Source organism: Selaginella moellendorffii, unplaced genomic scaffold (assembly GCF_000143415.4).
Source record: "Selaginella moellendorffii unplaced genomic scaffold, v1.0 SELMOscaffold_13, whole genome shotgun sequence".
NCBI lineage: Eukaryota > Viridiplantae > Streptophyta > Lycopodiopsida > Selaginellales > Selaginellaceae > Selaginella > Selaginella moellendorffii.
This window is the reverse complement of record NW_003314274.1, coordinates 262,301-285,843: the sequence shown is the minus strand read 5'-3', so window position 1 is coordinate 285,843 and position 23,543 is coordinate 262,301. Positions and strand designations below refer to the sequence as shown.

General features: G+C 42.4%; 3 protein-coding genes across 5 annotated transcripts; 1 reads left to right on the top strand and 2 right to left on the bottom strand.

Annotated features, from left to right (window-relative positions):
• Positions 1 to 1,952: 1,952 nt before the first annotated feature.
• LOC9645888 (DNA topoisomerase 6 subunit B) lies at positions 1,953 to 5,155 on the bottom strand. Of its 2 annotated transcripts, XM_024674816.1 has the most exons (20): positions 5,130 to 5,155; positions 5,011 to 5,076; positions 4,908 to 4,960; positions 4,758 to 4,855; positions 4,595 to 4,700; positions 4,410 to 4,538; positions 4,300 to 4,351; positions 4,181 to 4,245; positions 4,024 to 4,130; positions 3,868 to 3,970; positions 3,736 to 3,821; positions 3,489 to 3,685; positions 3,327 to 3,442; positions 3,192 to 3,277; positions 3,065 to 3,137; positions 2,923 to 3,014; positions 2,734 to 2,872; positions 2,588 to 2,682; positions 2,366 to 2,540; positions 1,953 to 2,317 (listed from the first exon to the last, which is right to left on the bottom strand). In XM_024674816.1, the coding sequence occupies exons 2-20, from the start codon at positions 5,063 to 5,065 to the stop codon at positions 2,171 to 2,173; spliced, it is 1,974 nt and encodes a 657-aa protein (XP_024530584.1). In that variant the 5' UTR covers positions 5,066 to 5,076; positions 5,130 to 5,155; the 3' UTR covers positions 1,953 to 2,170. The 2 variants fall into 2 exon arrangements, with proteins under 2 accessions (XP_024530584.1, XP_024530585.1); XM_024674817.1 differs by lacking the exons at positions 4,908 to 4,960; positions 5,011 to 5,076; positions 5,130 to 5,155 and having other exon boundaries at positions 4,595 to 4,695; positions 4,758 to 4,808.
• Positions 5,156 to 5,303: 148 nt separating this feature from the next.
• On the top strand, positions 5,304 to 8,890 carry LOC9646736 (ubinuclein-1). 2 transcript variants are annotated; one of them, XR_002992356.1, is made up of 14 exons: positions 5,304 to 5,813; positions 5,879 to 5,959; positions 6,013 to 6,120; positions 6,173 to 6,249; positions 6,308 to 6,761; positions 6,808 to 6,913; positions 6,966 to 7,066; positions 7,120 to 7,203; positions 7,259 to 7,384; positions 7,431 to 7,538; positions 7,590 to 7,637; positions 7,706 to 7,801; positions 7,857 to 8,413; positions 8,515 to 8,890. XR_002992356.1 is itself a non-coding variant. In XM_024674818.1 (14 exons), the coding sequence occupies exons 2-14, from the start codon at positions 5,613 to 5,615 to the stop codon at positions 8,220 to 8,222; spliced, it is 1,956 nt and encodes a 651-aa protein (XP_024530586.1). In that variant the 5' UTR covers positions 5,304 to 5,447; positions 5,510 to 5,612; the 3' UTR covers positions 8,223 to 8,348. The 2 variants fall into 2 exon arrangements, 1 of the variants encoding a protein (XP_024530586.1); XM_024674818.1 differs by lacking the exon at positions 8,515 to 8,890 and having other exon boundaries at positions 5,304 to 5,447; positions 5,510 to 5,813; positions 7,857 to 8,348.
• LOC9646735 (3-oxo-Delta(4,5)-steroid 5-beta-reductase) lies at positions 8,388 to 9,572 on the bottom strand. Its single transcript, XM_002969631.1, has one exon. It carries the CDS (start codon positions 9,570 to 9,572, stop codon positions 8,388 to 8,390), a length of 1,185 nt encoding a protein of 394 aa, XP_002969677.1.
• Positions 9,573 to 23,543: the final 13,971 nt, after the last annotated feature.

Here is a 23,543-nt window from a genome sequence, read left to right as displayed (position 1 = left end):
AATAGCTTGAGCTTTCAATGGGCATTAAAATTAAATGAAAGAATTAGAATATACCCATCCAACTTACTAAACTTAACCTATACACAAAATAAGTTTGGATGCTTTTAGATATCCAAATATAGAGAGTTAGGAATATATTTTTTAAGATGAGTAATTTTTAAATCATTCTTAAATGAAGAATACTTAATAACAACTCTTAAATGCTTTAGTTAAATGCCTTTTTAAATTAGCTAATGTTATCATTAAGATTGAGATGTGATTAATTTGATAGTACTTTACAAAAATCTAGAGAGGAAGTATTTATTAGAAATATGAGCTTTAATAATTTAAATAAATTTATATGTGCTTCAGCAAGACTCTGAGCTAAATCTTGAGCCCGGGGAGGAAATTCTAGTGTCGAACAGCCCCTGGCACTACGAGCTTGGAAAGCTTCCTTACAAGTAACTACTTCTACTCATTGATTCTTAATTGATTTTGCATACCTCACTTATAGTAACTTTATGACAAGAGAGGCAACAGCCAACCCATATTAGACAGCAAGTCAGCATAATCTGTCAAATTTGTATAAATATAGGTTCTTAATAATCCAAAATGACCTTGGGTTATTTTATGGTGAATAATATTTTGTCTCTCCATAGAAATTTTTGATTGTCTTGTGAATTGTGGTGCAATAGGTTGAAGAGGAGTAGTTAGCATGCCATGGCATACATAATTATGCATGGAGGTGCGATAATGATCATGGCTAGCATGATCATGTATAGAGGCCTGATAGTGATTATGGCAGGTGTAATAGTGCTTAGAGGTGCTGCCAATCATATTTTGATTGTTAAGATTAGTGATATAGTGTGATGAATTATGTCAATCATCATAAAAATGCCAAATAATATTTTTTTCCTCATTGGTTAAAAATACACAAGCCCTACTGCCTCAATGCACAAACCCTCATGTACTTCTGGCCATGCTATCTTTCTCTATGCATATGTTATTTTGGAAGATTGAGAGATTTATGTTTCTTTTCTCAAGATTGGTTATATCCTAGTTTTAGTGTTACAATATCCTTTAGTTATTCAATGGTGTGTTTGCTTGAGTTATACAAGATTTCATAAATGTCTTTGTGTGGTGTTTGAAGATCAAAAGTCTTTTAGATATATGGTATATGTATTGTTACAACTTAGGGAGTATAGGCACACCTTTTCATTACATATGATGCCTAACCAAGTGTGTGATATCATTTTGGGTATCAATTGGATATTTACAACTGGGGTTCATTGTGACTTCACATACCTAGGCATCCTCTTCTTTTTAGTCTAATGTGTAGTAGTAAGCCATAAGAATGCCTTTAATACTCTTGTGCATGTGCCAAAGACTTTGAAAGCTGGACATATAACATTAGTAAAATTTAATCCAAATACTCTAATTATGCTTTCCCTTCTAGATATTGTGGAGTGATTGAACCAACAATAAGAGGTAAAATAATACACACACACACACACAGAGATATATATATATATATATTCACATTTAATAAAAGTTTTTAGAAAATAAAAGTAAGTAGCATTAGATTAAGGTTTGAATATTATGTTTCTGTCAGCCACTGGTATGCATTTTATTATCTTTGTTTTGTAATAATGTCTGTAATCAGGCTAAAAAGTGCAAGGATTTTTCTATAAAATGTTATAATATTAGCATTAAAAATGAAGCCACGTTTAACTGCAAATTTTAAAAGGTAAATCACTTAAAAGCCCACTCTTCAAAGAACCATGAGCTTTAGTTTAGGGGATCTTGTCATTTCTAGGATCTTGCAATAATGTTAGAGTTGAGAACAAGCAAGATTTAAAAGCAGTGTGTAGTGACCAAACTAAAAGCCCCAATTTAGATACTTTTGTTGCTTAGCTTATAGCTGAATATATAGTAACATGAAGGCGTGAAATGTCGTAGCAAAAAGAAACACGTTTTGATTTTCTTAAGAATGTTTTTGTTTTAATTTTATAATTTTTGAGACGGATCACTTGCAATGACTACGATCAACAAGTTTAGTACCAAGCACCAATATCTTTGTCCGGATCATTAGTCAAAGTTGCCTGATTTCTGAAACATGAGACAAGACATGCATACCTCTTGATGAAATAATGCCATCGGAAGAGCTCGGAGTACAACTCACCATGTATGGTCAGGAGAGCAACTTCATGACGCATACTGGGCTGTGAAGCTCGAGATAATTTGCTTGAGTCCAGTCTACTCCTGCCAAGGAAATGGGCTCTCGTGCCTTGACAAGTCCACTTTGAGTAGCATAATCAAGAGCCAACTCGGCATCCACCTGTAAAATAATGAAAATAGCGGAAAAGAAAGAAAATCCTATACTTACCTGATCAACATACTGCGTAAGCTTTCGTGACAAAGTTACCTCGGTAACTTCTTTATCCGCGACTTTATGCAAAATCTCCCGGCTATCAGGTTCATATTTTTGCCTCTTCGCTTCCCGTTCATTTGCAATGCTTGCGAGAACCCCGTAAATTGCTCTTGAGACGTCAGGGATGTACCTACAAGTTTTCTTTCAATAGCCAAGCAGATTGAAACTTTATAATACCTGGAAAGGTTTTTCTTCCGTTCAAGTTTATCTCGAGCAGCTTTCTGACGGACGAGCTTTGCTTTCAACTGTATGCAGCACTGTTGTATAGCAGACTGAAACGAAGAGCCGAGTCAGAGCACAGCCGAACGTAGTAACAGATCAACCTTGACTCCGGATGCTATTTCAGTAATATCATCTCCAATGTACTCTTTACCAGTTCCTTTGAAAGGTATCTTTGTGCTAACAATGCTAACAAAAACTCCAACCTTGTCCTGTAGGTGGCTGATCTTGTATGCGCTCCAGCTGCAAAACAATGAACGGGATTATAAATCACGGAAAAGAAAAATGCTAACCTGATTCGTTTCGTTGCTGTTCTAGTAATTACATCGCCACCTTGTTCAAAGAGAAGAGGGATACGGTTTGCAAAGCGGAAAATATTCAAGCCCTGTTCATTTAGATACGTGAGGCCCAGACAAAGATTACCAGCGGACGTACTGGCTTTACGCTTTTCCCTCCTAAGCTCACTGCTGCCTCAACAATGAATGGATGTCCTTCAAAGACCTGAACACTGTCAAAGCCAAAGCTCATTTCGCTGTTCTAGTCAGGCAGGAAATCATCTTACTTCCCTTGGCAAGTGGCGACCATGTCTGGGTGCAGCTCTTTTGTAATTCCAAGGCGCAGGTTGTATTCTCCGGCGGGACTTAAGCACTAAACAGATGCACGGTTAGCTATATTAACATAGAAAAGTTGTACTCACATCACCGTCGGGATCGTCGAACTTAGCTTGTCTAAAGAGTTGATGTATACGAACGAGCTGCTGGTCGGTAAGATCTTTTACCAGCATTTTTGGTGTGAAATCAGGGCCCATTTCACCTGGAAAACCAGAGCTCAGGATCTGAAACAGTTGCATTAAGCTTACCGATGAGACGTTCCGCATAAGACTTGTTGATTGAAACAAAGTCCTGCTGCAAATACTGGATCAACGTTTGCTTCGACTTTTCGGCAATAAGTCGCTTGATCAAGAGTAAATCCACAGCAGATGGATGATACTTGGTCTCTGGAGGTGCAGGAGGCATAACATCGGTCCTCCTCACAAACTGTACGCTTACATTCTTTCTGAGTATCCACCGATCAGCAAGGCACTAGGACAACGAGAATACACATACTCTGGAGTCCCTGCTCTGTAGCGAAATAGGAACTGTGCATACGGTGTGATGACAGCCATTTGCCGCATGTAGCTTATAACTTTGGACTGCAAATGCACATCAGAAAAAAAAAAAAAAAGAAAAGAAACTCACCCGATAAGTCGTCCAATTCCCTTCAATGGTTACATGAATTTCGGCCCCGTGCCAGCCAGTAGTATTGGGCTTCTTTTCAAGTACATGAACATTAGGAATGTTCCTGCACAAAGGAAAGAAAACTCGTTAAACGTTCTTTAAACTCCAGCATCTTACTTGTGGATGTCAATGTCTAAACGACAAAAGGAAATGAATTTCTGCCCCTTCATAGCACTCGAAATCTCGATGGGCAGGCCAGTACTCATTTTCGACCATATCAGTGCCTGCATGAGACTTCTCGCTTACATCGTTTAACAAAAGATGTTGCGGATACCATTTTTGCTCCGAGTCCAAATTTGCCCCGAGTTTGTTTGAGCCCGTATTTTGTGCCAGATAGCACTGAGAAACCAGTAAAGAAACCATCAAAATGACTTCCAATATACAGAATAATACCTCGACCAAGCATGTTTGGTATATCATCGTGTGGCATTCCCTTGCCGTTGTCCTGAAAGCGAGTGGGTACTCCAATCATCGTGAGAATTCCAGAAAACGAAAAACCTCACCTTGCAAGAAACTTTGTAAAAAACTGTATCTCCACGGCCTTTCCCAGCCTTAGGAACAGTGACTTTTTTACCAGCTGCAATGGCCTTCGCTTGGCGTTCTTGCTCACGAGCTTCTTTAGCCAATCTTTTCTGAAAGTTTACAGGATGAAAGCGATTTTAAAATGACCTTCTTGGCAGAAATATACCTCGCGGGCTTTCTCGTTTTCGTAGTCATCATAAAGCTCCGCATCGACTCGCTCATGGTCGACCAGTCCAATCATAGCGTTAAACTTGGACTTGCTTATCTCTTCACTGGAAAATTTGAGACCAGAAGAGAGAAAATAAAGAGAAAGAAAAGGAAGAACTCACATTGTGACCTCGATCGTTGGAAGCTCCGCAATGGATTCGGCCGAATCTAGAGCATTCTCGACCAGTTCACGCACTGTCGTGTACAAGCTTTTCCCAGGCTGCAAAACTTCCCTGGATCAAAAAACAAAATAGAAATCAAAGCCTACATACATTATCAAAACCCGCGATGTTCTTGTTCTCGGAGAAAAATTCCGCTGGCGACTCTACAAAAACGGAGTCAAAATCCATCAGCATTCATAAGGATCTCACAGACTTTGCTTTAGAGCGGGATCCTGCGTCTTCGTCGCCTTAACCTTTTTAGAATCCATGGCGAGAACCGCTGCTAGGAATCGGCAAGGTGTTAATCAATAAAAACGTTGCGCATTTTCTTACCTCTTCTGGCGTCGTCGCGCCTTAAACCCTAGCCCATTGGGCGCCAAAGAAGAAGAGTAGACGGACGGCCTGGATGGAGAGACATCAACGGCCTAGATTCGTTCCACAAAACGGTCCAGAGCTCGATTCCTAAACAGGCTGCTCTCGAGAGTGCTTGGTCTCTGAAGGTTTTATAAGTATGCCTGGAGAGAGAGGTGGGACGCTACATATTAGGTAACGTTTGTTCGTCGCGCTCTCCCGGATGGAGGCGCGTGTTTGATTCCTGGTCTCGCGCGGTTGAGTAGGCGCTGCCAGTGGCATTTCTTCGGTGAAATTCAGGTGCGCCATCTCAGGAACCCTAGCTCGCGGAAGATCTGGCACCGCTAACCGGCATAATCCAGGTTTTTGTCGCAAGGTCTCAAGAGATTTTAGGGATCGGTGAAGAGCAGGAGTGGAATGCCGGGCTAGAATCTGGCGTTTTGATCTCTCGCTTCCCTATCGAAAATGCCCGAGGGCTCTGGATTCGTGACTGCTTTCCAGGCGTCGCCCTTTGCCGGGACGGAATCCGGGAGGCAGAGGTTTCATGTGGAGCTTACCTCGAATGTGGTGTCGTGGAAGAAGCTCCTCAAGAGTGCTCCACCCCCTCCTGCCGCTGAGGCTCCTCCCGGTGCTAATCCAGCATTGGAAGCTCGCTTGGCACCAGAGGTAAGCGAGATTTTTTTTCTTTCTTTCCCTTCCATAAAGAAGTTCTCTGCTCCTGTGATGATCAGACGGTGCTGCTATGCAAAGAGCCACGAGGAGGTCCAAATCGTTTTAGTAACGTCATTGAGAAGATAGAACGCCTTTATCAGGTTATAGATTCTTCTATCTGGTAGCTTGACTCTTAAAAGCTTGCTCTTGACAGGGACAAGGACAAGAAAGTGACGATGAAATTGTCGACAATCACCTTGACAACGTCCCGGATGATGATCAGTATAATACAGACGATTCATTCATAGATGACAAGGAGCTGGTACGACTACTTGCTGCTCGAAAGATTTCTATGTTCTTATCTCAACATGCAGGACGAGTACTTCTCTGTGGACTATGCTAAAACGAAGCACAGCGGGTTCTTTATCAACAAAGGGAAGCTAGAAAATATGTAAGACCTGAATTCGATTCATAGCGTTTTCGTTGAAGTTTTATCATCGTTATTTCAGAGAACCCAATCCGCCTTGTTTACCTGTTCCAAAGAAGAGGAAACGCAAGGAGGTGAAAACCAGTGGTTCTGAAATGCATGCTCAGGATTCTTCAAAGAAATCAAAAGCTGTTGGAAGGGTAGAGCAAGAAAGCGTAGACAGGCCTTCTTCGGATGGAATCGGGGAATGTCTAGTAAACAAGCAGTCGGAAACGCAGGTTCGACAGGCAGCTGGAAATGATGCTTTTTCCTTCGACTACAACAAGTTTTTCTCAAGGGACGGGAGTAGTTGCAGGGAAGCCAATTACATATCAAAAAATGTGTCGTTGAAAGGGTTGACGAAGAACAGCTCCCGCACCAAGGAAAGCGAGAGAAATGAGGTAGCTCTAAAGAAGAGCGCTGTTGGAAGTCCGAGCCGGCCAAAGTTTGTGAAGCCATATTCGGGTGCAGATGCCTGCAAAGTTTCTTCGTCAGCGGTAAGTCTGAAAGATCTAAATTGCTGTTCTAACTTTTGTTTAGCAGAATTCAACGTTAGGAAACTCGAGCGTTGATCCCCAAAAACGCTCGACAGCGAAAGTGTCACTTTTGGAAAGGGCCATTCAAGATCTAAAAGCTGGAGTTGCTCAGCGTAAGGAAGTTATATATTTTGTGATGATTTCTAACGTGGCTCTTTGTACTAGTGCGCCCGATTCCAGATGTTCTAGAGCCAAATGCGACCGGAAAAGTAAGGCGTTTGCCAAGGGAAATAAAGGCCAAAATAGCAAAAGTTGCTAGACTTGCGGTATGCAGTAAAGATATTTACGAACCGATTCTGAGTCGGTCGTGCTTTTGTAGGCGAGGCAAGGCAAAGTTCCTGACGAGCTTATCGATCGTTTGATGAGCATACTTGGTCATCTGATGCAGTTGAAGACACTTAAGGTACTTTTCTCCATCCTGTTGTTCACTAGAATGATGTTTTTCTTTACATCTGTAGAGAAATTTGAAGGAGATGGTCGAAATGGGCTTAGTCGCTAAGCACGAAAAGGAACATCGTTTGTCGCATATGAAGCGTGACTTGACAGAAATTGTTCGCTCAAGGGTACAATCGATACAGGCAAAGGTATAATAATGTTAAATGGGTTCATTAATTGTTGGAAAACTGTCAGGCTGAAGAAGGATTCTCCAACGACGTTCAAGGAGTTGGTGAAAAGAACTACAAATGGGACCAAGCTACAGAAGACCGGATCTGCGAACTCTATGATCAGTACCTTGAGGTTTACTTGCTATTGCAACGTTTGAAGGTGTTAAGTGTTATTCCTCTGCAGGGAACTGATGAAAATAGAGGTACTCAAAGTCGCAAGCTCTATATGGAGGTTTGTTGTGTCCAAATTTCTCCACCCTACTATATTCTTGAATTTTTTTTTTTTTAATTTTTTTCCAGCTGGCTGATCTATGGCCTGAGGGCTGGATGGACAAGGACGGGATCAAGAATGCTGTTTACAGAGCGAAAGAAAGGAGAAAAGCTTTGCAGAAACAAGTAAGCGTTTTCTACTATGTACTTTTGTGTTGATTTACAGCACCGTTTCGTGCAGAGTTTAAACGAATCGAGGAAGAAGTTTTCGGAGAGGATAGATTTAAATGAGAGACCAGAGGCGCCTTTGGCGTTGGCGCCAAACATTAACGGGACAATTTCCAACCGGGATTTACCTTCTAGTGCTGTTCAAGCTGGGAAGCCTGCTGTTATCCGGAAGCAAATGCAGCGTGGGTACCTGGACAAGCACGACGATTTCAAGGATAAGAAACGGGTGGAGGAGTCCATCGATACCGATCCGAGCACGTTGGCTTTTCTCAAGTTCAAGAAGCAGACCAAGCCTGTGGGAACTGGGGAGCTCGTGTTTGACGCCAGTTATCAGGGGCTTCGATCGGTGGAGTCGGTCTTTCTAGACAGACCGTCCTGATACGTCACTTACAGGTGTAAGATAAGCAGGATTTGGAAAGTTAGATAGCGAAGGACAGCTGGATTCTTCGGATTTTTTGTTCTCTTAAAGTTTGAAAGGGTGGAGAAGGGAAGCACGTAATTGCTATTAGATGGGCCAGAGCATTCGGACCGCACGAGCAACGACTCAGCTGGTCCAAAATTTGTCGTCTGGTAAGATATTCTTCTCTTTCATCTTTCGTATCCAGTAGATTACGGACTTTTCACTGTTCCTGTAACTGAGGAAACCGTGTTCTTTGCTCTTGTTCATGCAGCTGACTACCTGGAACGGGAAGTTGAGGCACAAATCGACAGCCCACCACGTCTCGTCCTGTACTGCCGTCTCGAGAAGGCCGTTCTCGACAACGATCTGCTCCCACACGTTTTTCTTATTCTTCAGAAGCTGTTCGAGACTGACCGGCTTTCCATCGTACGCCGGACACTCAAGCTTGAACTCCCGAGCCATGACAGCCCAGAGCCTCTCCCAGCTCGTGCAGTCTCCGTCGGCAATGTTAAACGCTTCATTCTTGGCACTTGGATTCGTCGCAGCCCACAGCTCCTGCTCCGCAACAAGGTCGGCATCCGAAACGTTCGTAAGCGTCTCCCACGACTGCCGGTTTCCTGGAAAATTAAAGCTGAGCTTCTGGTGTTTGCAAATAGCAGCATATATGGCCAAGCTGCCAAGAACGTTGGCGTGGTTCCGAGGAGCAAAGCCGAAGATTATGTTAGGCCGGTGGACGGACCACGTTATGCCCGACGACGGCGAGCATGCCTCGAACAAGATATCCTCCAGAGTGTAGTAGAAGTTTGGAAGGCCGGGGACTCGGGGCAGGTCCTCGTGGAATGGAGGCCGATAGTGCTTGATGGTGCCAAAGTGAAAATACGGTCCCAGGTAGTGCTTGACACCGGTTTGGAGGCAGACGTGCTTGAGTCTCTTGGCAACTGGTAGCAGCGCTTGGAGGACAGATCGCAGCATGAAACCATTGGCCTCGCAGTTCTCCTCCTCGGTGCTCTGCTTTTCCCAGGCAACCCAGAATACATGAGTCACTCCGCCGAGGCTGGAGAGCTTGGGTGTGACTTCGGACAGATTCAGCAGGTTACACTGGATATAGTCGACGTCCGGGTGCTCGAACCAGCGGGGCTTGGGCCTGCGAGCGATGCCGCGGATTCTCCAGGGGGCTCCGGGTGCGTCGGGACGCTGCAAAGCTTCGACCAGGCTATTGCCAACTATGCCGGTCACTCCAACAATGAGAGCTTCGTTGTGACCATCGTGTTCGCTGGCGGCCTCCGGGGACTCTGTTCTAGAGCAGCAGAGAGGAAGCAGTGAGCACATCTTTACCTTTGCGAGAGCTGGGCGCGGCCAAGTCTCAAACAGTAAACCTTTTAAATGACTCCCCCGGCCGGAGAGATTCCAATTTCCACGTTTCGACTGTTCAAATAGCTAGAACAGGATATAACAAACAATGCTTAAGCTTCGAGTGTAGCTTTGACAAGGCTCTTCTCCTCGAGCTCCTGGGTTCAAATCCTATGGGCGCCAAAGGAGAACATAATAATAGTATGGTTGAGCTTTGTTTGAAATGCACTCCAAAGTGATCTCAAACAAGCTGGCATCTTTTGTCGATGGTATTGGGATAGGAGGTGAGGCTTGGGGGCGTGGCTTGCCACAAACTGTATGGAAGAAAATGGAGCAACTAAACTAAATCCCCTTTTGAATCTGATGGGCCACCAGTGAGAAAATGGCTCAATATGTTATCTCAGACTCCATGGAAGTCACTTTTGATGTGCGGCCCAGACATGTATCTGAGTACATTGGCTCACGAGCATTAGTCGTTCATTCTTGAATCCTCCAAATAGTATATAAATAGATATTGCTTTTGACTGATATACAAATAAAAATGTTAATGTGCCACTTCAATTACATGGTAAGTGATTTATATAGAAAATATTAAATATAAGTACTCTAAAAAATAATGATCAAAAAAGTTAACTACTACCTCTCCATAGTCAACACAAATCTGACAATTGTGGTGGGAAACTACTACCTCTCCATGGTCAACATGGATGGTGGGAATCTATCAGCTCATGGGACTGACACATTGGCAATACAAAACAGGCCAGCACCATCCTCTTTTCAACATGGATCAGACAATTCGGGTGGGAATCTTTCAGCTCATGGGCTGGTTGGTGTTCTATTAGGCTAGGTTGAAACTACATGGATCTTCAGCACCCGTTTACACTGTTTTGTATGTGGTCTATGCTCCTTTATAACACACATGAATTAGGAGCATAAATTTGGCTTATAAGCCTCCTGTCTTGTACACTTTTCACTTAAGACATTGTTTGCGTTATTATGTCACTCCTAGGTAGTGGCTGCAAGGCAATCAATCAATCTAGAAAATGTCTCACTATGATTAAACTCTCACAACCTGACCAGAGTGACTTTGTGAGTATGGCCCGACATCAATGTGATTGATTGGAGGTTCGCTTTGAGGCAAGTATCATGTGTGTCAGGCCATAGCGGGTGGCTCAAAGTCTCATAAGGTCACTTAAGAAGTTGACCAAAGGAATATCAGGAGGAAGCATTAGTGGATTTGTATGTAGTGCAATTTGATCTTTTTATATGAAATGCTTTAGCTTTTGTATATGTAGAATTTTTGGAGAATTGGCCTATTGAATGTCATGCCAAACCTTATAAATTTATGATTTAATTTGTTATAATACTTAATATAGTCCCTTCCACTAAGCAAAGAGCCCTTTAGACAAACTATATACCATAAGATTAGAAAAATGAATTATATCCACTTTGTATTCTATAAGTAGATGATAATGGGAATTGTAGTGTTATTATTGTCCCACTTGCATGCGGCTCAAATGTTCACTTGAACTAGTGAAAGAATGCTTGTTAAATACTAATCCCAAAACTTAGCATTAGTAACCCGTGCCAATTATGAAGGTAAAATATACTCTATTTGTAGTATCACTATATAAGAGTTTATATGGCGAAGCATCAATGGAACTCTATACCCTTGTGACATATGCATACCAAAGATATGGCAAATAACTATCTTAATTTAAATACTAAAAGTTTATGTACTTTACAATCATCTATTTGAAAGTTAAAACAAGTCATTCCACCAAATCATTGATAACCACTTATAAAAGAAACTTTAAACTTTAATTTCTTGATAAATTTATAATATCAAATTGAATTTGTTACTAGTTTAATAAAAAAAAGTATTTTTATATCATTCATAAAAAAGATCTTAGTTTCTATTATTTAAAATTTTTTATTAGAACATACACAGTTGGTCTTAAATTCATAATTGTTCTAGGTATGTAGAAGTATACCACAAATTATATTAAATTTCTCTCTAATCAATGAAACAAATCCTAAATATTAATAGGGCAAGTGGAAATATTTTTCTGTATATTTCAGGGCAATAAAGATTTACACTTCAGGTCCAAATTGTTATAAATATCATTTATTTAAAATATATATCTAGACTTTGAGGAGATGAGAAGCATAAAAGACAAAAATATGTGCATAATAATTAGCATATGAGATTGTGGACTACATGATTTCACTACAACAATCTCTATATTACACTTTTATTACCATTATCACCATTAATAGAAATGCTCCTATTAATTCCTTAAGGTGTCGATCCTGTTTTGTCCATATAGCTTGAGATTAGCATTATTGTGTTATTAGTTAGACAATTGAAATGTTGAAACTATATTCCATTTAACACTATTTTGAGTAACTGGTAAACCTATCATCCCTAGAAACTAAACAAATGTAAAACAAATGTAAACCTATCATCCCTAATTGCTTTCCATCCTTCTGAGATGAAAGGATGATATATGGTCCAAATGTACAGCTTGATGTCGTGTACTAATCTATAATAATAAGAACGAAAGGCCCAAACCCTTGCAGCCGTTTGATCCCAAGCCCGGGGCAGGCATGGAAGCCATGGTTCTCAGAAAGGGGAGGCCACCCCAGGGGCCAGGGTCGGTGGCCATGGTTAGCCAAAATATTGGCTCAATGTTGTGGCAGGTAATGGGCAGGATGCATGTGTGGCCGGGAAGAGAAGAGGGTGTGGTGACAAGTGTTACACCATGCACTCTTAGGGCTCTATGGCTGCTCTGCTTGCTCGTGGTGCGTGAGTAGCACCACAACATTTGCTGTGCAAGTACTCATATTAACATAATGGGATTTTAAAAGCCATCAGATTAGTTTCAATCTGGCCCACTTGCTAGAGTTTTTGGATTAATTGAATATGCATATTTTAGTATTCCATTTCCATATTTCATGTACTCACACAATGAGTTTTATTTTGAAAATAATATAATCATATAAAATATTTCAAAAAGTTTTAAACTAGTTTTATATAAAATATTATGAGATTGTTTAAGTGTTATTTCCGCTACTTTTTCTATTAAAAAAATAAAAATAAAAAAAATATTCTTACAACCATAAACTTAATTATGACACTATTAACTTTTATACTTTACAATAACATAATTTATTTATATTTATATATTTATTTATTAGTATTGCTAACTATCTCTAATACTAAAAGTTATAGTTTATATTTCTTCCATATGTAAAGCAAAAATATGGATATATTTGTGTCATTCTTATAAAGCTAGCTGAGAATAAATGGATTTTTGATATTTTGCATTTAGTGCCATCTATTAATAAATTTATTTATTTAATAATTATTCAAGTATAATCTCAAAATATCATTCATCACTATGCAAAATTATTAATCCCACTTTTAGACTTTAAATGTAGAATTTTATTGTGAAATGAATCATAATTTTTTTAAAAATTTCATACATAATTAAAATGATATTTTAGTTCAACCCAATGATCTTGAATGTCCTTCCACCACACTAGACCCTCATGAGTGAGGCACTTATGATTATACCCCATGATGCACTTAAAAGCTAGGGAAACAAGGGTATAACATGTTATGTGGATTTATAGCTAACTTTTTATGTGTTAAATATGAAAATTATTCATTTGCTAGCTCAAAGTTTTGATAGGATTAATATTGAATCATAATATAACAGTTAGTATATGAATATAATTTACTTACATAAATACAACAATTAAGTCATACTTCTCATCACTTAAAATAGGTGTTGTATGCTGTAGCATTAATATAAATGGAGTTGACTCTATACTATAGCTATAAATTATCAAGATGAGGTATTGGATTATATCTATCTTACAAATCTAAAAATGTTTAAAGAGTAAATTATTGTTATCCTCTATTTAAAATAACTAGAATTATACATTGTATTTATTAGAGAATTAATAATTTCTTATTTTGAGGTTCAAATGTACAGCTATAATGCTGTATACTAATATTAGCATAGTGGGATTTTAATAGCTATCAAATTAATTTCAATCTGGACCACTTGTTGTTATATATAAGTTAAGGTTTTTGAGGTAATTGATATGCACATTTTTGTATTCCATTTTTATATTTCATACAGTCACATTGGTGGAGATGAAGGGTAATTTTAACTGTTCCTAAGGAGTGTTTCAGTTTAGGATTTTTCTTTAGATTTAGCTTTTAGATTGTCTAGATCCCCTTTTCTTTATAAATTTTTCAATTTCTTTTCTTTTATATTTTTCCTTTTTATTCATTTTTATGGCAAAGCAATAGCCTCCTCCTCCTTTGACTCTAGAGCAACAATTAGTGCAATAATTTGATACTATGCAATTATAGTTGAATAATTAAACTTAGTTGATAGCAACATTCATGGTGTATGGTACAGCTCCTCTATCATTCGTTAGAAAGTCACAAAAGCATTGTTCAAAGTGAATGTTATCACCAAGAATTCATATAAGCTAAATCGTGTATAAAAAACAATCTTGGGAACATTTTGCTTCTGGGTATTAGCAAGTGTTGATGGTTGAGGAAAATTTAACTTAGTGAACCAATGATTTTTCCCTAAACAATCCAAAAAATCATTAGTGTCAGAAAGAAAGTACACATCCATAATAATCACATCATTTAATAAATGATAGTCAATGTAAAATCGAATACTCTCATTAGACCTATCACAAGATAAGGTTCACGTGCCCAAACACTCTAAGATTTTTCAAATAACACCCTTCTCCAATTAAAATCTTGATCTCTTTTGATGATTGATGTTGAATAAGAATATTGATTAAACAATCATCCCCAATTGGAATAAAATGATGTCTTGCAATTTTGGCATTAGACAATACATTAAATTTGAAGAGATCAACATACTCCTTCTTGAGTCAATCAACTATTGCATGCAATTGTTGCTATAAATAATAAAGATTGGCTTTACCATATAATGAGGGCAATATATGGTAACAGACCAAGTAATAAAAGATAAACTTAAATTTTTATGAACCAATACAAAGGGAATAATAAGAGATCTTTTGTTATAAAAACAAATTTAGAAAGTAAACATTAAATGAATTGGTGTTGAGTGAACCCTTGATGGTACTCTCAAAAAAAAGATGGAGGGGTCATTTGCTTATTCACATAAAAACCTTCTACTACTATTGTAACTCTTCCTAGAAAAATCTCTGTGTCAAGATTTTCCACTATAGCAGCATCAATAAAATGTTGTTAATGCCAAGGCCTCCATCGAAAAAATGGAAGATGCTACCGAAAACACCAATAACACTAATATGTTTGGCTAACCTCATCATACACTCAATAACAAATATTACGGCCACAACCACATCCTCGTTCTTATTCTTGAACATGGGCAGCAGCAATATCAACCTCTATTAGAACATGATCATTACCCATATGAAATGGAATTAAAATATATGCAATGACAAGTGGGAAAGGTGATGTCTCATAATATTGTGTTAGTCACAGAGCATTATTAAGGGTGGCTAGAGCAAATGTATGAATAAGTCTTATAAAATCTTAATGAAGTGTCAGCCATAACATTCCCAACTTAATCTACTTCGACATATTTGGCTTCACATGAAGTAAAAGGCTCTAAAATCAAATACTAAATTGCATCATTGACTCATTATAGCGCATCTGAATTTGGAGCTGAACTCCAAGCTCGTTGCACTACGAAATGAGGGTTCGGTACAATCCCACAAGCACCAGCTCCCCGTATCCAACACCTGCACTCAAAATGGTGTCAGACGGAGTCTGGCATAATTTTGGTATACCAGTGGCCTAACGCAAGGAGGAAGGTACCCCACCGACTAAAGCAGTGTGGAGCTTGGGCTTAGACCCAAGCCGGATGCAAAACAAGGAGTGACACAGCCCAGTAGGAGCCAAACTAATGTTTCAAGTGGTCGGACATACATTCCAACCACTATCCTTACTATACATTTGGAACACCTCATATCCCCCCCCCCTAAGGAACACACGCTTTGGGCTTTCACCCCAAGCCTCAGTACCAAGAGTTAGTCTCTGTGACAAGCTCGAAACTTACTAAATATAAAATGTCCTTAGATTGCGAATTTGGACACGGGACGAACACCATTGTGTTCAAGCCGATCTCTACATTCTATAAATAAGCCAAATGAGCTAATCCAGACACTTTCCATAAATAGCATTTGGGACTTAAATGAGACCAACACAAAGGGCGTGATAGCGAGGGTGTTTGGCAGACACAGTAAGCTATCATCCAACGATATTGAGGGACTAGAATGCTCAGCTAGAAACACATAGGAGTTCCTACCTTATGTCCATCTGGCTAAGTACAGATGCTAAACCCAGTAAACTAACACTTGGACAAGAGGGGCTATTGAAAGGAACCAGCAGTACTGACCTCTTGCCGTCATGGCAGTAAGGAAAGAGTGCCTGTAAGGATTGGCTGACAAGTATCTTTCGATACCTAAAGTTACATTCGCGACACTCTTCCCCCCTTGGGGAAGATCGACGTCCTCGTCGATGCATACCCAAGTCTAGCAAACCGTCAAGGAAACAACTCCGAAAGTTAACGGAAAGCACACTATATGGGAAACACACCAACTTAAATGAGTGATGGAACAACTTCTTTTTTACGTCCAAAGACGTTAAGACTCAGACACCCTCCGGCCATCGCCGACAAGGAAATGACTAATGGAGTTAGCCACCCTTGCTACTCCGAGTACCACTAAGCTCTATTTCGTTAAAGTGGGAATTGTCATTATCCCACTTGTAAAATAAGGTTTCCAAACCTTTATATAGTATATAAATATAACAAAATTCAACTGCATTGAGGCACATGCCATTTTATTTTAAACAAGGAAATGTCTACTCAATCACTTCTCCTCCTCTTGCCACTGGTTCACCTCTCTCTTCTCCTTGTCATCATCGTCCAATTTCTTTCCATCCTTTTAATATTGGCTCAGTTGCTCCGAGTCTAGGTGGAGCCCAAGTCCCCATTCAATCTTTACTTTCCCCTTATTAATAAAACAACTTCGTAGACTTCCAATAACATGCTGTAACACTTCTAGTATAATGCAAATCCTCTCAAAGAATTGTCTTTTAATATTAATACAATGGCATGGAACCCCATGCCATAATAAGTTACATTTTTAAATAAATACATGCCATCTCAGACTGTTATTTTTTGCCTCCAATGCCTATACAATAATCTTGGAATTTCATCACTCTCCACACTATCAGGATTTAAACCCAATAGTAATGCCATCTCTTCTCTAATACGTCCACGCTCATGTTCAGTGGTCGAAGAACCCATCCGGTTGAGCAGATTATGGAAATGCGGATAGTGCTTGGCTAGACAATATACATGCCATAAATGATGATTGGTGTCTGTCCAATCAAATGGCTTCTGATATACCGTTCCATCTGCCATTTGGTTGATTTCTGCAGCCACCTCCTGGACTGGCCGGTTCTCTATCACCATCGCTCCAAGCCGTTTTGCAAGGTCCCCCAGAACATACGGTTTCTTCTCCTTAGTTTCCATACTGCAAGAGATGGGGTGCACTGCATATGTATGCGTGTTTGTTGCAGTTTTAATCGGCGAGTCATCGATGATGAGGATTTCACTTGACCTAGCAGTCCGGTTCATCACTACAGCCTCTGGCTTGACGAAGATGGGCTTGCTACCCCTCACTTGGACCATAGTCAAGCAATCCTCCTGCGTTAGGAGAAAGTCAAATGGTAATATTACTCGCGTTTGATCGTGCATCATCTGTAGCAACGTTAATGCATTGTGGCGCATCATGGATGTCCAAACTCCCAATTGCAAATTGAACCTGACCCTCTGTTTTAAGTGTCGCATGGTCATTATTAGATCCCGCAGTTTCTCCTGTGTGATTAATGTGAATCTGTCTTTTTTGACCAACTTGCGACCGCAGGCTTTGGAGGGTGCAGTGACATTCGAGGACGAGCCACGCTCATGGGAGAAAAGGACACCGTTCAGATCAAAAACGATACAGTATCTTCGCCGTGACTCTGAAATGAAATGCGTCAGCATAAAAAATGGTACAAGTCAATTTTACCATCTACAATATTAGCAAATGGTGCTCCCGATGGTCGTTGAGAGGGTTTTGGTCGAGGAAACGTGAAGGGCGGAAATACTCTCCTCTGCAATGTGGGGTCAATCGCATCCGATGGCGTGTGGGCACATGCCATTTCAGCTGTAGACTCTGGTACAACTGGCTCAACAGTGGCATGGGGTGGTTCTGATGGCGTGTGATCACACGCCATTTCAGCTGGTGCTTCCGTTGGCAAAGTGGACATGACCGAACAGGCAGCAGGGGCGGTGTAGGGAGGTTCCAACGGCGCGTAGTCAGACGATTGGGCACACGTTGAGTCCGTTGGAAATGAGGATACGACCGGCTCGGCGGTGTGAGACACAAAATCCCTAGGCCCCAAAGTGGAGCCGGAAGGGCGCCACATGGTAGTGGCCGAAGCGAGAGCCAAACGAGCGTAACACGTTTGGACCAAAAGCTCCGACTTGAAAAGTCAAGAGCGGGAGTGGAACTCCCAACGAAGTGCTTGAGGAACGAGCACGAAGCGAGCAAAAGGCGAGGCTCCAAAAAGGGACCCAAAAGGACCAACACATGACACGTGGGAGTGTCTGATATAGAGTCCGAAGTGGAGTCCGAGGTGGACCCGAGTTGGAGTCCGAAGTGGAGTCCGAGATGGACCCGAGATGGACCCGAAATGGAGTCCGAGATGGAGTCCGAGATGGACCCGAGATGGACCCGAGATGGAGTCCGAGATGGAGTCCGAGATGGACCCGAGATAGACCCGAAATGGAGTCCGAGATGGAGTCCGAGATGGACCCGAAATGGAGTCCGAGATGGACCCGAGATGGAGTCCGAGATGGAGTCCGAGATGGACCCGAGATGGACCCGAGATGGAGTCCGAGTCCGAGTCCGAGTCCGGAGCCTGAGAGGGTGAAAGCCCAAAGCGTTCGTCTCCCAGACCCTGGGGGGTTTGGTGAGCTCCAAAAGTATAGTAGGGGGAGGACTGCAGTGGAGCCAGTTTGGCCAGGAAAGGCCAGTTTGGCCCAGAAGGCCGGACCCAGTGTTGGGTGATGAGCTGCCCACTGGGAAGTCCAAGACTAGAGTGAACACGGACCGACAAGCGGGGTAGCTTGGTGAAGTGTTCAAGAGCCGGCTCTAGTTCCCCCGGGAGATCGACTGGCCGATGCTCCCAGTCCAAGTGTGGGTGGCACTACCTACTTGGATACCAGGCGTGGCTCAACGGAACCTCGCTCTAAGCCCATGGCTAGAGCACCTAAAGGCGATAGGTGGGGAGAGTACCCAGGTGGCTCGCGTAAGGCCACGGTGTTCCGAAATGTTGTCCCAAAGGCCCAGACTGTGGAAAGGAAGAGGAGCAGTCCTCTGGGGTAGTGACCAAGGACACAGTCATGTGGTGAGGAAGTCCCAGAGGACCGTGGGACTTAGTGGTCGGGCCTGTGGGCCTCGATCCAGTGGCAGTGTTGGCAAACACGGCCAGGGGCAGAAAGGGACTTGGTAGGAACTGACAAAGGGACTTTGGGGAAGGCGATTCCCCAGGTCTGTGGGCATCCTAAGGATGCTAAGGAGTGGATCTAGGATGACCACTCGGACACATGGCCCAGTCTTGGAGAGACGAGGTGGTGATGCAAGTGGTGTTGGACCACTAGTGCAGCAAAGGTGAATGGGCCTGGCCTTAGTGTAACGGGCCGAGATGTCAGTGGTACCTTTGAGTGTCGGTCTTGGGACCGGACACGTGGAGCACTTGGACCAGGTGCAAGTGTTGAGTGGCAGGGATGCCATTCTTGGGGCTAGCAAGTCCCAAGTCCTGAATTGGACTGATGGAGGTTATGAATAAGACTCCTCCAAGTGGTCGAAGGTGTGGTTAAGTGACTAAAGTAGAATGGAAAATTTAGTCCCTTACAATTTGGTATCGGAGCTGTTCCTTAGTCCGACTTTTATTGGTGCTCAAGTATATCACCACTAGTGTTGGCATCGGAAGGTCCGAGGAGTGGGCCTATCCTTGAGGAGTAGCAAGTCGGGAAGACATGGCTCTCCATTACAGTTCATGTGTGAACTTGTAGACGAGGTGGTGGATAGAAAAGGGCCAATAATGGAACGACTTTGGGATCTTGGGAACAGTGCAAGGTTTTCCTCATTGAGTTGAGGATGTGATCCGGATGAGCATTTGTCTCAGCAAATTGGCTTAGGTTGTTGTGGTAAACAACTAAAGTTGGGATCACGGGAAAGATAGAGACTCCAAAACAATAAAGGAGTCACAAGATTATCCTCATATAGTTGAGGTTGGTGCTCATGAATGTGAGACCAAAGGTAATGACCGTGGAAGGTCAAATACGGAAGAGGACTCAAGTCCTTGAAATGGTAGCCGGGGCTACCTCTAATAAATGCTGGAACAACCCAAGGAGTTGGGGGTGTATTAAGTGGATGAGTTGGTATTCTCATCACATGGACAAGTAGTCCTAAGGGGCAAAGGTTGCCCCCAGAGAACAAAATCAAGTGTCGGAGTAACACTTGTGAAAATAGTCCTTTTGAGTAGGACCGGAATGCAAGATGTGTATTCCAGTGAGCTAGTGCCTCACAAGTAGGACCTTACGGGTCGGTGGATTAACCAAGTCCAAAACTGCTAGACGACTCAAGTAGAGTCAAGGGATGGTCCTAAAAAGGACTGAATGAAGCATTTGGACTGAGGTGCGTTGTACCCCACAAAGGATGGGGGGGGATCATAGGATCCAAGGATGAGAACAGAGAGTATCTCATCGATGGCAAAATGTGCCATGCTAAAGTTATGGGAAAGGTGTTCCTAGAAGAAAACAACTTTGACATAAAGTTGTGTGTGACCTCTATGGGGCAGTGCTAACAGATGGTTGGCATGAGAAAGAGCGGTGTTGGTCTTGGCAAAGACTTAGACACGAAGGGAAATGTCATAGAGGTAGGCTCGTGGAGCCAATGGTGTGGAGACACCAAATGTGCCAAGGTGTGATACCTTGAGGCTATGTTGGTGGGTTCATGAGAACCCCTTGCCAAAGGAATCCCAATGGAAATGGGAATGGCATAGCCTAAGTTGCAGAGCATGCAGTTGGAGTGTGGTGACCCAGATAGTGATGGAGGTGTGAAAGCACCAAGCAATGAGTTGTAGGACTTGACAACTATGAGGCAACTAAGCAAGAGGTGCAAAATAACTGGTTAAACGGGTAGAAGGTAGCTACCCAAGACTTCTAGTATAGGGAAGTCGGATATACCCTTACGGGGGATAAGTTGCTTATGTTGCGATATAGTAAGTCAATGTCATAAAAGGAAATACTCATTGTCAAGAAAGCCATCATTGGGACACCCGAACACTCTAGAACACCAGAAGGTGGTGTTTGATGTCGCGAGGGCAATGGATAAAGCCCAAGGGACTAAGTCCCTAGCGAATGATGGATAGAAGGTGCTATCCAAATGTCCAAGGTTGCGGAGATAGGAGAGGACTGTCTACCCAAGTTGGACAAAGCCAAAAATGGAATTTTGGCAAGGCTAGTGATGGGCATGTAAAGGCCCATAAGCAACAATGTAACCCCAGTGTGTGGGATTATAAGCTGAGCATACCCGGATTGAGGAACCACTCCCTGGGCTATTGGGTAGGTTCATCCCTAAGAATACTTGCTAAGGCATGATAGAAAGTGCAAAGCTATCCTCCTGGTCTGGAGGAGAATGACCGAAGGAAAGGTGTGAAGCCAAAGGCAAGTAATGTTGGGATGGAACCGAACCATAGAAATCAAAGGGCATATCCAACAGTGGTTATGAAAGTTGGGAGTGGAGAATCAAGAGGGTGCTCGAGGATGTTGTTGCTAGCAACCGTGATGCCATAGAGAGTCTAAAATATGGAATTGTCCATGTTAGACTATATGGCAACTATAAAGCTTGCGAAAGGGGAGGCCTTAGCAAGCTGAGGGACAGAGTTCCTTCAAGGTTCCCAAAGACGATTCTAGGTAGCGTAGTACCTAAAAAGGCCAAGTGTAAATGGTTCATGGAACGCGCGAAATCAGAGTGGCGCAGCAGGAGCGTGGTCTTGAAGCTTGCCATGAGGCAAGGTTATCAAGGTGAGGGAAGTAGTTCCCGAGTGTTCAAAGAGAGGGCTTTGAACGAAAGTCGATGGTCAAGGACTTTCACGCTTATGCAGGAACCATGTTACAAAGGTCGGAGGACTTGCCAAGTGAGATTGGCACGTCAGGGGAACAAAGACCCTAGTTGAAGGTTATATCTTCAAAAAGGGTGGGCCAGGGGGCCGAGCATGGAGGAGTCCATGCATGATCACAGACATGTCAAGTGAGAGGACTTGGCAGTGTGGAGGAACTAGGTTCCTAAGCTGTGATCTGTAGCGCGCTTTAAAAATAGGTTGGTGCACCGGCGTGGGGAGTCACGCCAGGCATCTTGTGTGATGCCGTCCGTAGATGCATATACGGAGGTTGGGTTCGAGTCCCGACCCTCTAGTGCTTGGGTTCGAGTCCCAAATCACTAGGGCGTGGTGATGGTTTGGAATATGAGGACACTCATATTTCGGTGGTCATGGACTCTCAGTGGGGAGACTGGTTTGGGCACACCGCCAAGCAAGGGATGCCTCGGAGTCGTGATGCACGGTTAGATTGCTTAGTGTGAAAGCTCAGCATATCTAACTTGAACACTTTGGTGCAAGTGGCACCAAGGTCGTGGTGAGTGAGATGGGGACACCTAATCTCAGTTGCTATGAACCCTTGGCCGTAAGGGCTAGCTTGGGTGCACCGCCAAGTGTGGGGGATGCCCCCGGGGTTATAGTCAACAACTTGGAGGTCTAGAAAACCAAGTACCTCTTGGCAACTCTGTTAAGGTGCCAAGGTGAGATCACTAGGTGATCTTATGGCCAGATAAGGACAAGGTCCTTGGTTGGCTAAGGAATGAAGTTCCTGGTTCAAAATGTTGAAATTGAACTGTTTAAGATGGTGTGGCTTGGTCGCAATGACCAAGTGGGAAGAGCACCTAAGGGAAATAAACTATGTCCGTCCGATGGCATAGTGAGTCCGAGGAAAGTAGTCTCTATAAAAGACCCATGGGAGGGTCACGAAGTTGGGCTATGGATAGGGCCCATAGCAGAATATGCTAAAGAGACATACTAGGGGTGAACATCCTCCGGACTTGGCAAAGAAGAGTCTTGGCTATGGAACCGAAAGGATACCTCAAAAATGGAGGTAGCGATCCGATGTTGCTGGGTGCAACAATCAAGGATAGGAGCAAAGGACTAGTGGCCAAAGTTTGGGCCATGGAATTTAATGGAAGGGATCCAAATGGCAAAGTTAGCCAAGGAACACTAATGTGTTCGATGCTAACAGCTTGTGGGAAAGGAAGCGGACTTTCAAGGACGGATTCCTAAGTGCTCCAATTTGGCGAAGTAAAGGCTCCAAGGGAGGGAGCGGTAAGGTAGCCAAATGATAGGGCGATGGACAACCCTAGCACAAAGTATGATAAATGGAACTTAGTGCCCAAGGTGGCACGAAATAGAAGAGAGGATGATGGTGCCCTCAAGTAATGAACTTCCTAGGATAGGGAAGTGGAGTCGCACAAACTATGCAATGCAAGGTGTTGGAGACACCTAGGAAATTGACTCCAAGAAGTCAAAATTCAAAGTTCCAAAGTGCAAAGGTTATATCGATGGAAATTGAGACTACTCGAGAAGGAGTAGTGGGATTGACTTAGAGAAGGGTCTCTAAGAGGTTTAGCAAGAACTAAACCAATAAAAGGGGAGAACCATTACATGTGGTCCAATCAGTCTCTAAGTTGGAGAGACTACGCTCCTTAAAGGATGGACAAGGCATGGTGAACCTT

Coding starts and splice junctions, on each gene's coding strand:
- LOC9645888 (XM_024674816.1), bottom strand. CDS start 5,065: ATGGATTCTAAAAAGGTTAAGGCGACGAAGACGCAGGATCCCGCTCTA. Junction 3,278..3,326: donor TCGACGATCCCGACGGTGAT/GTGAGTACAACT, acceptor GCATCTGTTTAG/TGCTTAAGTCCCGCCGGAGA. Junction 2,873..2,922: donor ACAGCAACGAAACGAATCAG/GTTAGCATTTTT, acceptor ATTGTTTTGCAG/CTGGAGCGCATACAAGATCA.
- LOC9646736 (XM_024674818.1), top strand. CDS start 5,613: ATGCCCGAGGGCTCTGGATTCGTGACTGCTTTCCAGGCGTCGCCCTTT. Junction 5,960..6,012: donor AGATAGAACGCCTTTATCAG/GTTATAGATTCT, acceptor TGCTCTTGACAG/GGACAAGGACAAGAAAGTGA. Junction 6,250..6,307: donor AAAGGGAAGCTAGAAAATAT/GTAAGACCTGAA, acceptor TCGTTATTTCAG/AGAACCCAATCCGCCTTGTT.
- LOC9646735 (XM_002969631.1), bottom strand. CDS start 9,572: ATGTGCTCACTGCTTCCTCTCTGCTGCTCTAGAACAGAGTCCCCGGAG.